This window comes from Hypanus sabinus, unplaced genomic scaffold, assembly GCF_030144855.1.
Source record: "Hypanus sabinus isolate sHypSab1 unplaced genomic scaffold, sHypSab1.hap1 scaffold_377, whole genome shotgun sequence".
Taxonomy (NCBI): domain Eukaryota; kingdom Metazoa; phylum Chordata; class Chondrichthyes; order Myliobatiformes; family Dasyatidae; genus Hypanus; species Hypanus sabinus.
In genome coordinates, this window is record NW_026781269.1 from 139,251 (window position 1) to 153,265 (window position 14,015).

At 45.3% G+C, this 14,015-nt stretch overlaps 1 protein-coding gene across 1 annotated transcript in view; it reads right to left on the reverse strand.

Moving 5' to 3' along the window:
- LOC132388669 (NACHT, LRR and PYD domains-containing protein 3-like) overlaps positions 1–14,015 on the reverse strand; it is a 60,016-nt gene that overhangs the window by 25,509 nt on the left and 20,492 nt on the right. The window contains exons 3-5 of the mRNA XM_059961043.1: positions 9,817–9,913; positions 6,322–6,591; positions 5,591–5,757 (exon numbers count right to left, since the gene is read on the reverse strand). Coding sequence (XP_059817026.1) covers positions 5,591–5,757; positions 6,322–6,591; positions 9,817–9,826 — 447 coding nt within the window. The 5' untranslated portion in view covers positions 9,827–9,913. The remainder of the gene's footprint in view (positions 1–5,590; positions 5,758–6,321; positions 6,592–9,816; positions 9,914–14,015) is intronic.

A 14,015-nucleotide genomic window follows, 5' to 3' on the forward strand; every position in this document is an offset into this window, starting at 1 on the left:
CCCAATGCCATGAGCTCTGATTTTACTCACCAATCGAGAGATACTAGCATGGATGGAGGATCCATGATTATCTCCAGACAGATTTTGTTTGACTGTCAGGAAGCACAAAATGGAATCAAATGGGGCTTTTTCTTGTTAGATGTTAGTGACAAATGTTGTTCTGCAGTGGTTAGTTTTGGGACAATTTCTTTTTCCGTTATGTCAATGATTTGACGGCTTTATGGACAAGATTGCGCACATTATGAAGATATGGGGAAGGACAGGAAGCATTGAGGAAGCAGGGATTTCACGGGAGGACATAGACCGATGAAAAAACTGGACAAATCAGTGGCAATTTGAATGTAGTATAGGGAGATGCATGGCCATACACTTTGGCAGAAATAATGAAGACATAGACTATTTTTGAGAGTTGTAATGAGTCTCTGGAGACCTAGTGCAGGATTCCTTCCAGGTTGAGTCAATGTTAGGAAAGGCAAAAACAAATGTTAGCATTCATCTTGAGAGTATTAGAATACAAGAACTAGCACTGGCCAGGCAACACTTGTATATTGTGAACGGTTTTAGTCCCCTGATCAGTGAAAATATGTGATGGCATTGTGGTCCAGAGAGGCATCAAAACTAACAGAACCAGTGATATTAAACCTGATTTTGATGAGAATTATTCCTGGATGTGTCTGGACTGGCTGGAGTGTGGAAGGATGAAGGGGAGTCTAATTGTAACCTGTGGAATATTGAAAGTCATTGAGAGGATGTGGAGACGATGTTTCAAAGTGGGGGAGTCTAGAACCAGACGGAACAGCCTCATAACAGAGGGACGTCCATTTGGAACTGAGATGAGAGATTCTTTAGCCGAGTAGTAGTGACTCTGTATAGTTCATTGGCACTGACATCTGCGGAGACCAGGTCATTGGGTATGTTTAAAACAGAGGTTGGTACCTTCTTGACTAGTGAGGTAAGCAAATATCACTGGGAGAAGGCAGGAGAATGGGGTTGAGAGGGATATAAATCACCCATTATGTCATGGCGGAGTAGAATCAACAGGCCTAATGGCCTATTTGTGTTCCGATTGTTACGAAGGATGAACAACTCTGATGGGCAGAAGAGTGCAGAGTTGCCCATGCCCCCTCCTCTTTTGGAGAATCGCAAATCACTACAATTTCGATGCTGTTATCAAGGAAGTAAGAGAGACACAGGAAAGCTGCCAGGGCAGTTGTTATTGATATCAGCTTATGAAAGTTAATGAGAGAGAGACACAACTGACAAAGAGGAGCAAAACCATTGATTACTGCTATTGTCTTTTGGAGAAGGATTGTTTACTTGGTACTGTTCTATTTATTGAAACCCCTCGGGGGCAACCAGAGTGAGCTGATTTGTTGGGTTATATCATCCCAACCTGATTGACACCTGAGACCCTGTGAGTGGGGATAAAAGTGAGGTCTGGGGCAACAACCCTCAGATGCACAAGGAGAAACGCTAGTGAACATCAGAAACCCACGAGACAAGGTGGGAGATTGAAGACCAAACGAAGGGTCAGTAAATTTTAACTCTCAGTGTTTTATAGCGAGAACGGTGGGGGCTTGTGTGTGTGTCCACCCTTGCCGGGGTGATGAGTCCACCACAGAAGAACGCTCTAGCTAAAGGATGGCGGGGTCATACCTGAATGGCGACAACAACGACGCATCGATGGATCAAAATCGTAAAGGAAGGTTGGCAAGACAATAGCTGTTACTGCTTACACGTTCTCTCTCTCTCTCCCCCCCCCAACAATTGCAACCAGCAACCAGCAACTACCGCAGCCTGCATGAACTGAATTGAACTTTATATTTCCATCTGACAATTCATTATACCCTAGACAATGATAGAGCTTGTTTCTTATTGATTATTATTATACCCGCACTTTTAGGTTTACTATTGCTGATGTATATTATCTGTATATTTGCATTGATATTATTTTTGTTTTTACTAATAAATACTGTTGAAAATAGTACCAGACTCCAACGGACACTTCTTTCTTTGCTGGTAAGACACCCAGTTACGGGGTTCGTAACACGATACCTTATGGTCTTATGATGTGTAAAGACAACAGAACATTAAGAAATGTCAGTGCAGCCGTCTTATAATGGAGATGGTTACTGCCTGGCACACTCATGCTGTAAAATGGTGATCACTTCCCGAATGCAGGCATGGGCTTCCTCATTTACTGAGGAATTATGAATTAAGCATTGAACTGTCTTCAAGCAATCTCTCTCTCTCTCTCTCTCTCTCTCTCTCTCTCTCTCTCTCTCTCTCTCTCTCTCTCTCTCTCTCTCCCCTCTCCCTCTCCCTCTCCCTCTCCCTCCCTCCCTCCCTCTCTCCCTCTCTCCCTCGATCCCGTAGGATGATGATGTTTCCTTTCAGTCAGTTAGTGCGGTGGTACCCCACTCCTCAGAAAGGAACCGTGTGCGTGAGTGGATTTTAGGTGAGTAGGGCATTGCACCAGTCCAGATCCACCCTTTCGACATCCCGTCCCGGATCCAGAAGCCAGGTTGGGTCCAGGACGGCTGGGGGAAGTTCTGTTGCAGTGACTGGCCAGACCAAGCTTCGATGCTAGGGATGCCCTTTCCGCACTTGTTTTCTAGATGGCTTGTTTTTCGTCCTGCTGGGGGTCTAGCCACCCTCCTCACCAGGCCAGCCTGGTGGGGGAGCTGGTTTAGTCACCGACCATCCAACCATGCGACAGGTAGTACTGGGTTACACGGTACCGCTAGCACTCAGACGAGTGGTCTGACCAGAACATACACCGATGATGGAATTAAGGTAATCGACGAGGCAACTGAACATGGATGGGCTTAGGACATCGCTCTGAGAAACAAGAGGAATGATGTCCCGGGTTTGAATGATTGATCTCCCAGAACAGTGACCAGTAGGGAATTGGAAAGGTTTGCCATAACACGAATAATGGACAATTATGGAATAAATCAGCATAATTCCCTGATGGTCCACTGCACTGTGAAATAATCCCTCAGTTTCACTGCTACCAGGTCTGAGGAGCTACAGCTGTGAAAGAGATGTAGCAAGAGATTTAAGAGAACGATGAGTCAGCTAACAGAGAGGAGATGCAGCGGCTAACGGACTGGTGCACAGCCAACAGCCTGCCTCTGAATGTGAACAAAACAAAGAGATGGTTGTTGACTTCAGGAGGGCATTAAGCGACCACTCCCCGCTGAATATCGACAGCTCCTCGGTAGAAATTGTTAACAGCACGAAATTTCTTGGTGTTCACCTGGCTGAGAATCTTACCTCGTCCCTCAACACCAGCTACATAGCAAAGAAAGCCCAGCAGCGTCTCTACTTTCAGCGAATGCTGAGGGAAGTCTGTCTCCCACCCCCCATCCTCACCACATTCTACAGGGGTTGTATTAAGAGCATCCTGAGCAGCTGCATCACGGCCTGGTTCGGAAATTGCACCATCTCGGTTCGCAAGACCCTCCAGCGGATACTGAGGTCAGCCGAGAAGATCATCGGTGTCTCTCTTCCCGCCATTACGGACCTTTACACTACATGCTGCATCAGTAAAGCAAACAGCATTATAAAGCACCCCACGCACCCCTCATACAATTTCTTCTCTCTCCTGCCGTCTGGGAAAAGGCACCGAAACATTCGGGCTCTCACGACCAGACTATGTCACCGTTTCTTCCCCCAAGCCATCAGACACCTCAATACCCAGAGCGTGGACTGACACCAACTTACTGCCCTCTGCTGTGCCTATTGTCTGTTTATTATTTATTGTAATGCCTGCACTGTTTTGTGCACTTTAAGCTGTCCTGGGTAGGTCTGTAGTCTAGTGTAGTTTTTTTTTCTGTGTTGTTTTTTGCGTAGTTCAATGTAATTTTTGTACTGTTTTATGTGGCACCATGGTCCTGAAAAACGATGTCCCGTTTTTACAGTGTACTGTACTAGAAGTTATGGTCAAAACGACAATAAAAAGTGACTTGACTTAATGGTTTTCCAGTGAAGCCGATGTCTTCAGGCGATGATTTTAAAGATGAACATACATATTTACAAATTACTTCTCTTACCTTTGGGTAAGCCTGTCTGATTCATTACATACAGCGCCAATGAATCCTAATGAGAACAGGGTAACTCACGGGTATAACGGACTTGATTTTCTCATAACACACATGGCTGAATAGGTCAGATCTAGGACAAGACAATCACTGTTTGTGAGCTCCTAGGAGAGTGACCTGAAACGGTGTGTCCCTGTACCTCCTCAGTTAGATATTCAGCAAGTTATCAGATTTCTTTAATTTTGCCCCTTCTCTTTCAGGACAACCTGTTGACCTTCTTCCTTTTTAGGACAACCTGTTGATTTCTGAGATCGTGAGATATCAGCCAGTCAGCAGATTTATGTTTTGTGCTTTCTTCTTCCTTTTAGGTCAAAATATTGACTATTGAGGTCACGAGATAGCAGCTTTGTGCATGGTCTTTCACGCCTAACATATCATAGAGATTTTCGAGGAAGTTGTTGTAGGCCAAGGTTGTGGATATAGTCTACATGGACTTCAGTACGGTATTTGACAATTTCCCTCATAGCAGGTCGGTCAAGAAGTTTCAGTTGTTCAGCATCCGAGATGAGGTAGTAAACTGGATTAGACATTAGCTTTTTGGAGGAATACAGAGCGTGACTATAGACTGTTGCATTTCTGATTGGCGCCTTTAGCTCGTGCAGTGTCACGGGGATCGGTGCCATGCTTGTTGTTGTTTTTCATCTCTATCAATGATCTGGATGAAATTATGGTTAACAGAATCAGCAAATTTGCGGATGACACCAACATTGGGAAGGTGCAGTGGACAAAGAGGAAGACTACAAGAGCTTACAGTGAGATCTAGACTCCAACGAGAGGTTATCAGTAAAGGGTGAAAGGTGAGAAGTTCAGGGGGTACAAAGGTGAAACTTGTTGACGGAGAGGGTACTGTGAAACTAGCCAGCAGCGCAGGCAGTACAAGCGGTTAAGAGAAGTCTGAATAGATCCATAAATGATAAGAGTATAGAGCACCAGGGCCCGGTGAAGGTCAATGGGAATACATAGTTAAGTATTCCAGCATTGAATAGATGGGCCAACAGACCTGATTCTGTGCTGTACCTTTCTGGGACTATGACAGATCAGCCACACATTGTTTGGGAACTCACGAAGCCAAGATCAGGTGCGGTTAGTAGGTTTCCCTCTGTCAAGTACAGCAGTGAAGCCGGTTGTCTCAGTTTACAATCTGACAGTTTAATATTCATCCTGGATTAACGGGATGTGATGAATCTGCCCGACGGTTCAGACTAGATTTGAAATTATTTTCAGACTCAATGTCTATTCAGGGTCCAGATAAGCAGCCACAGCTGTTATATCACACTGATAAATGCAGCAGGTGTGAGAGAAAAAAAAGCTGAGGCTGAACCTGTAGTTCCCAGTGCTCCCCAATTTAACAGCTGAAACCAGATCTGCTGCAGACAAGTCAGAGACCAAAGTCTCCATTACCATGTAGAACGCCAAGAACGTGAAGATTAATTTTGGTCACCATACACTATACAGTTCTTTGACAATACAAACACTACACTCACCTCATTCTCTTCTCTACTGAAATGTCCCTCCTTTGTCAACACCCAGCCAAGTCTTTCAACCTTTTCTTCAATAGCCTGTTTGATTCTGTCCCTGTAGAACTTTGTCAGTTGGTACAGTCGATATTCCTCCCCCTCTGCCAGGAGGTCATAGATCGTGAACTCTGGATCTGTGAATATAAAAAGGAAAATACAGGCTTGAACTCAGATATCCTTCGTCTCCACCTCTCTCAACCAACTCAACTAAAAAACATGACTTGAACCTGCTCACAGACACAAAAATGGATTAATTCTCCATCTCCAACACTGACCTTAAAATCGAACCAACAATGTCCTTGCCATTACTTTAATAAAGGACCATGTTTAATGCAAACCAGTCCATCCCGCATACGGCCCACTCACCTATTTCAATTTTGGATTGGCAATAGATGCTGGGACTGACGGTAATATGCGCTTCCCAGAGATACTCTCTCCATCCTGGCGAATACATTTCCCTTAATGCACATCCTGGAAATACTCTCTTATCTGGACAACTGCATGTCCTCCAATGCACATCCTGTAAATCGTCAAAGCAGGTCGTACATTTCCTGTAGTGGGGTAACGGCTGCCCCACTACTCCACATGTACCACACCCACACATTCCCCCTCTCTCTGACCAACCCTCCAACAAGGAATCGCATTTACCCTCCTCCATGCCACATTCTGCAAACACATCACCCTAATATTTCACTCACCCGCTCCTTGTTGGGGACTTGACAATTCAGTTTCCAATGAGCTTCCGAGCTGACAGGCAGTCGCCTCACTTGTGCCGGTTCCAGGGTCCTGATCGGTGTCTCTGGGCTGAATTTTCTCCACTTCCTCGTCGGCCGTACTGCATTCTGGGACATTGCTCTCAATCTGACCCTGTTTTGGTACATTGCTTCCCTTGTCCCTATCATCTTCCCTCGATAATCCGGCTGGTAAAATCCTCTTCAGTACTTTCCCTACCCGTTTCGATTTCCTACCTGAAATAAATGATGAATTGCAGGTTATACGCGTATGATATAGATCTGAGCAAAACTGAGTCAGACTGCAATGGAGCCGTGACTCTGGCTGACCAGATTTGGAGTGGAACTGTGCTGGTTACTGTGAACCGTACATCCTGCTTGGTGACCATCCCGATAAGCCAGTGAGTGGACACATTCACTCCCAGTGAAATAACAGGATAGACACAGTAATGCTAAACACTTAATTCACAGCAGTTGCATGATGACCACGGGATCTTAATGCAAAGGTGTCCGGTGATACTGGGAAATTAAATAAAGATATGATGTCAAACTTACCGGCCTCTAATTTCTCGGATTACTTTTAGGTACTTTTTAAAACAATGGAACAACATGAGCTATCCTTCAATCCACACTTGTAGATACCGACATTTTACATTTATCTGCCAGGGCCCCTGCAATTTCAATACCAGTCTCGTTCAGGCTGCGAGGGAACACCCTGTCAGGTCCTGGTGACTTATCTACTCTGATTTTCCTCAAGATAGAAAGCACCTCCTCCTCTTCAATCTGTATAGGTTCCATGACCTCACTACTTGTTTGCCTTATTTCCGTTCACTCCATGCCAGTTTCCTTAGTAAATAGAGATGCAAAAAACATATTTAAGATCTCCCCCATTTCTTTTGGTTCCATACATAGCCGACCAATCTGATCTTCAAGAGGACCAATTTTATCTCTTACTATCCTTTTGCTCTTAACATACCTGTAGAAGCTTTTAGGATTATCGTTCGCCCTTACTGCCAAAGTAATCTTGTGTCTTCTTTTAGCCCTCCTGATTTCTTTCTTAAGTATCTTGTGCACTTTTTATACTCCTCAAGCATCTTATTTCCTCCCTGTTGCCTATACATGTCATACATCTCTCTCATCTTCTTTATCATAGTTCCAATATCCCTTGAGAACCAAGATTCCTTATTCATATTCACTTTGCCTTTAATCCTGACAGAAATATACAAACTCTACACTGTCAAAATTTCTCCTTTGAAGGCCTCCCAGTTACCAGTCACACCCTTGCTAGAGAACAACCTGTCCCAATCCACGCTTTTTAGACCCTTTCTCATTTTTTCAAATTTGGCCTTTTCCATTTTAGAACCTCAACCCGAGGAGCAGATCTATCTTTATCTATGATCAGGTTGAAACTAATGACGTTATGATCACTGGAACCAACATGTTCCCCTACACACATTTCCGACACCTGCCCTAACTCATTTCCTAATAGGAGATCTAATATTGCATCCTCCCTAGTTGGTACATCTATGTATTGATTTAGAAAACATCCCTGAACACATTTTACAAACTCTAACGCATCTAGACCTTTAACAGCATGGGAGTCCCAATCAAAGTGTGGAAAATTAAAATCCCCTACAAGGACATCTTTCTGTCTCCTGCAGTTGTCTGTTATCTCTCCGCAGATTGCTACTCCAATTCTCGTTGAATATTGGGTGGTCTATAATACAACCCCATTAATGTGGTCATACCTTTCCTGTTTCTCAGCTCCACCCATATGGCCTCGGTAGACAAGCCCTCTAATCGGTCCTGCCTGAGCACTGCTGTAACATTTTCTCTGACTAGCAATGCTACTTCCCCACCCTTCATTCCTCTGCCCCTACCACGTTTGAAATATTGGTACTCTGGAACATTAAGCTGCCAGTCCTGTCCCTCCTGTAACCAAGTTTCACTAATGGCTACAATGTCATAATTCCACGTGTCAATCCAGGCCCTCAGCTCGTCAGCGTTCGCCACAATACTCCTCGCATTGAAATAGACACACCTCAGAAGTTTATTACCACCACCAAAGTGTCTTTCTGATTTTGCATGAACTTTCAACATTATTTATTTTCACCCCCGCTCCACTATCTGCTCTGGAGCTCTAGTTCTACAGAATGGACTTGATTAAACACGAAAGCGTGCAGTGGAGAATGACCAGTAAGTCACTGGACTAGGATGTTGGGTTTTCAGTTATATGGTTCGCCAGGGATAGTTTGCCCTGGATAATGGGAGCTTGAAGTGTGACCTTTCACACGTACATAAAAATAGTTGGGGGCGTAGATAGAGTAGATGGTAATAGTCTTTTTCCCGGGGTAGAGGAGTCTAAGACTCGAGGGCACAAATTTAAAATCGACCGAAGGGGCATTCGTTCAAGTGGCGGGTGATGGGTATAAATTACATGCAGCCAGAAGAGACAGTAAACACAAATAAATTTACAAATTTGAGAGGATGTGGGCAAGGAAAAGGATAGAAATCTATAAGGGAAATTTGGGAAAAGCTGTGGGAAATGGAGCAAGCACAAAAGATATTTGGATCAGCAGGAATTAGCTGGGCCGAAGGACCTGTGTCCTGGCTGTTTTATCTATTTTATTCCCCCTGGAATCAGAGTTGAGCACAATCACAATGTCTGCTGGGGACTGAGACATTTGGTCATTGGCTATACCGGGTTTCCCATCAGAGATTCTGGGAATTTTAAATCCAGGTAACAGATCATCTTAATAGGGAAATATTCAGAACTCACATTCACCATTTGTACACAGCCCAGACATGGATTCGGGTATTAAAACACTGAAGCAGACCGCGTATTTATCCATAATGAGTTGTCATCTGATCCTCAGCCATTCCCAATGCTGCCAATGGTCTCGGCTCGGCTACAGAAAACAGATTTCGGAAACTCCCCTCATCTCCTTTCCGCAGCAGCCAAGAAAACCAGGAGGGAGTTGATGGCTTCCCTTCCAAAACCTGAAATGCTCATTTATCACACTATCTCTGAATTCCTGTAAATGCTCCTACCATCTGGTTCTGAATTTTATAACTGAAAGTTGGAGATATCTTACACATCAGGGCCTGTCTCGAGGTGAAGCACAAACTGACCCTGGACATTTACATAGCCCACAAGCCCGCTATTATATTCCAATGTTTCATTCACAGCCACCGGATCCAGGAGTACCTGCTCCTTTCACTCAGGTGAAGCTTTGAAACTCACTCAGGTGAGTGGAGTGATTCGATCATTACCGGTGTCAGGTCCCTGAGCTGGAACTGTTAGATTGATCAATTACATCAAGGCCGCTTTACCAGTGGGATCAATGATTCTGCTTGATGAAAGTTTTCTGTGCCCAGTTAGCATCTGTGTAAGTTTGTTCATCTGTACTAGTGTGTGCCAACAGGAGAGAAGTTTAGTTAGAATGATCCCAGTGATCATACCTTTGTCCATTCTGTATCTGACTGACGATTGTTGATTGCCGTCGTCTTGTTTACACTTTGGTCCCGGAGCAGGAAAGCTCCACCTGCTGGTGATACCCTGAATTACAAACAAGCAGACAGTGAGTCAGAGAGAGTACGATTCCAGTAGTTGCAAATAACAGTATCGCCATCCACTGTATCAGAGCATCCGTTGGTTTAGGGACAAAACATTCCCTGTTAACATGAACTCCCACACCATGTCTGTGTCTATCCAGTTCATCTACTGATAGAGTTACAGAGCAACAGAGCACAGATAGAGACCTTTCATCCCAATGAGACAATGCTGACTACAGTGCTCACCGAGATGGTCCCAATTTCCTGTAATGGGCCCATTTCCCTACTGGCCTCTTCACTCCATCTACACATCCCAACTGCTTCTGGAATTATACAATTGTGCCTGCCTCATCCACTTCCTCTGGCAATTCCCTCCACATAATCACCAACCTCTATATGAAACCGTTGTTGCTCGTGTTGGTTTTTCAATCTATTTACCACTCCTCTGCCCATTTAGATCCCCAATAAGCTACCATAATCTTCAACGTGACCACAAGACACTTATTTTCTGCCATCTGCGAACTTACTGGTCAAGCCTTGTACATTCACATCCAAATGTTTGAAGGATAGTAACTATTCTGGAACCTGGTGTTGCGTGTCCTGAGGCACCCGTACCTTCTACCTGAAGGCAGCAGCGAGGGAAGTGCATTGCCTGGGCGGTGAGGATCTTTGATGGTGGATGCTGCTTTTCTACGGCAACATTTCATATAGATAAACTCAATATTTGGGAGACCTTTACCCGTGACATACTTGACCAAATCCATTACATTTTGTAGTATTTTCTGCTCAAGGTCATTGGTGTTCCCCGACCAGTCCATAATGCAGCCAATCAGCAGACTTTCCACCACATATCTGCAGAGGTTTGCCACCGTTTCTGATGACATACCGAATCTCCGCATACTCCTGAGGAAGTAGAGGCACTGTCTAACTGTCTTCGCAATTAAATTTATATGATGGGTCTGGTACAGGACCTCTGAGAGTTTGACCCAAGAATTTAAAGCTACTGACTCCCTCCAACTCTGATTCTCCAATGAGTACTGGCTCAAGGACCGCGGGCTTCCCTCTCCTGAATTCTACAAACAGATTTTTGGTCATTTTGATATTGATTGATAGGTTGTTGTTATTACACCACTCAGCCAAGTTTTCAGTCTCCCTCCTGAATGCTGATTCACCTCCCCTTTTGATAGAGTTCACAACAGAGGTATCATCAGCAAACTTATGGATGGTGGTGGAGCCGTACTTAGCCGCACAGTCACATGTGTAAAGTGAGTAGAGCAAGGGGTTGTAATCGTCCCTGTGGTGCTCCTGTGCTGATGGACATTGAGGAGGAGCTGTTTTTGCCAATCTGAACTGAGTGGGGTCTACAAGTGAGGAAATCCAGGATCCAGTTGTACAAGGAGCTTACTGATTAGATTTGAGGGAATTATGGTTTTAAAGATACTCTGATAATTCTTACTTTGAACGTCCTCCGCATCCCGTACGAGGCAAACGACATCGAGCTGCAGCTCCAGTTCCTTAACACATTCTCTGAGGAGTTGCAGCTTTGTGCACGTGGTGCAGATGTGGTCATCTGTGAGGCTGTAGATCTCCCAGAATTTCCAGTAATTTCTCTTTTTTATTTTGGACAATGCAAACAGTGACAGCTTTCACGATGCTTGTGCCGTCCTGAAGGGATTTTGCAGAAATGCAATGCCCAAATTCATTAGTTTTCTCTTCATTCCAATACAGTCCATACAGTCAATGTTCACAACATCCTTCCCCACCTCTCCAACTCACTGTCAATCTGCTACATCTCATCCTGAGGTCACTTGTCTCTTTCACTGAAGGGCAGTGATCAGAGAATGAAAACAAAACATGCAGCTCTCCTTTTTGCGCAGTTACTGAACAGTGGCGCACCAAAGATAACCGAAAAAGCGAATAAAAAAGATCTACATCATGTACAGTGAGTTTAATTATGGCCAAGAGTAACGCGGCAACATTCTGTAACAATGACATTAAAGTTGTAATGGCTCCATTTACCCTGCCTCATTCTGCATTTCAACATCTGCTGGTGATACTTCCCCCAGCTCCGAGCCCCAGGGGCGTGGGTCCTCTCCCAATCCCGATCCCGCAGACGATCTCAATACAGAATGGAAAGGAAGCCACGGCCCGTTTAGGTACAGTGACTTTTGACTTCGCCAGTGCGTTCAACACCGTCCGCCCTGCTCTGCTGGGTGAGAAGCTGACAGTGATGCAGGCGGATGATTCCCTGGTGTCATGGATTATTGATTACCTGACTGGCAGACCACAGTACGTGCATTTGCAACACTGCGTGTCAGACAGAGTGGTCAGCAGCACTGGGGCTCCACAGGTGACTGTCCTGCCCCCCTTTCCCTTCACCATCTACAGATCAGACTTCAACTACTGCACAGAGTCTTGCAATCTTCAGAAGTTTTCTGATCCCTCTGCCATAGTTGGATGCATCAGCAAGGGAGATGAGGCTGAGTACAGGGTACGGTGGGAAATGTTGTCATATGGTGCGAACAGAATCACCTCCAGCTTAATGTGAAAAAGACTAACGAGCTGGTGGTGGACCTGAGGAGGGCTAAGACAACGGTGACCCCTGTTTCCATCCAAGGGGTCAGTGTGGACACGGAGGATTACAAATACCTGGGATACGGATGGACAATAAACTGGACTGATCAAAGAACAAGGAGGCTATCTACAAGAAGGGTCAGAGCTATCTCTATTCCCTGAGGAAACTGAAGACTTTTAACATCTGCCGGACGTTGCTGAGGATGTTCTACAAGGCTGTGGTGGCCAGTGCTATCATGTTTGCTGTTGTGTGCTGGGGCAGCAGTCTGAGGGTAGCAGACACCAACAGAATCAACAAACTCATTCGTAAGGGCAGTGATGTTGTGGACTTGGAACCGGACTCTCTGACGGTGGTGTCTGAAAAGAGGATGCTGTCCAAGTTGCATGCTATCTTAGACAATGACTCCCATCCACTCCATAATGTACTGGTTAGGCACAGGAGTACATTCAGCCAGAGACTCATTCCACCGAGATGTAACACTGAACGTCATAGGAAGTCATTCCTACCCGTGGCCTTCACGCTTAACAACTCCTCCCTCGGAGTGTCAGACCCCCAGAGCCCATAGGCTGGCCCTGGACTCATTTCCTTCCCACTTGGCATGATTAACATTATTATATAATTATTTATGGCTTTACATTGCTATATTTCTTCACTATTCTTGGCTGTAACGAAACCAAATTTCCCACGTGATCAATAAAGTATGTCCGTCTGTCTGCCTTGTCCAAACGGGCGAAAGATGGGTGTGCTCCCAGCATCATCGCCTCATCCTCACCCCTCCCGAGGGGCAGAATAACAGGGGCTGAGCGTAAGCTCATCCCATGCTGTTCGTGGTGAAGGTCCCACAACCCGGACTGACCCTGGCAGGTTCAGTCCACGAAGCGGGGCGAAGGCCGCCAGTTCGATTGACTTAACGAGACTCACTGCCCTCCATCAGACCTCCTCACTCGGGACTGGTCTCAATACTCACCGATGGGAAATTTATGTCTTCACCCCACATTCAGTGATCCATCCCCCTGCTCTCCATCCCGTTCAACAAAGAATGGAAGGGAAAACACCGCCCATCCGGGAATGTAAGCATGTGCGATGTGAACAATGCGTCATCAGAGGGGAGGACTGTCCAGAGTGATCTGCTCTGGGATGGAGTGGCTGCAGTCAGTGCAGAGTCTTGTTGTTTAGGGTTTACATAGACAATAGTTTTATTCATGTTAACTGGAATTGCCAGCAAGGTAAACACAGATTGCATCAGGTAACAGAACACCGCTCGTCCACAGTCTTGTCTCCTGGGGAACTAAACACTTTCACAATGTCGACCTTAGGTATCCCATCCTCTAAAAGTGACTGAATCATTCAGATCTCTGATCACTGAGAGCAATTATGGTTTGTTGGTCATTAAAGTTCGCCCAGGGTGGTTTGGTTGGAGTTGGTATGGAGTTTGGGGTGTCACAGTGAAAGAAACGGACAGACAAGCGCTCTGACCTTGTGACCTCCAGCCACGGATGGCGCCGCGGCGAACGTCCTGCAAAGCGCAGGC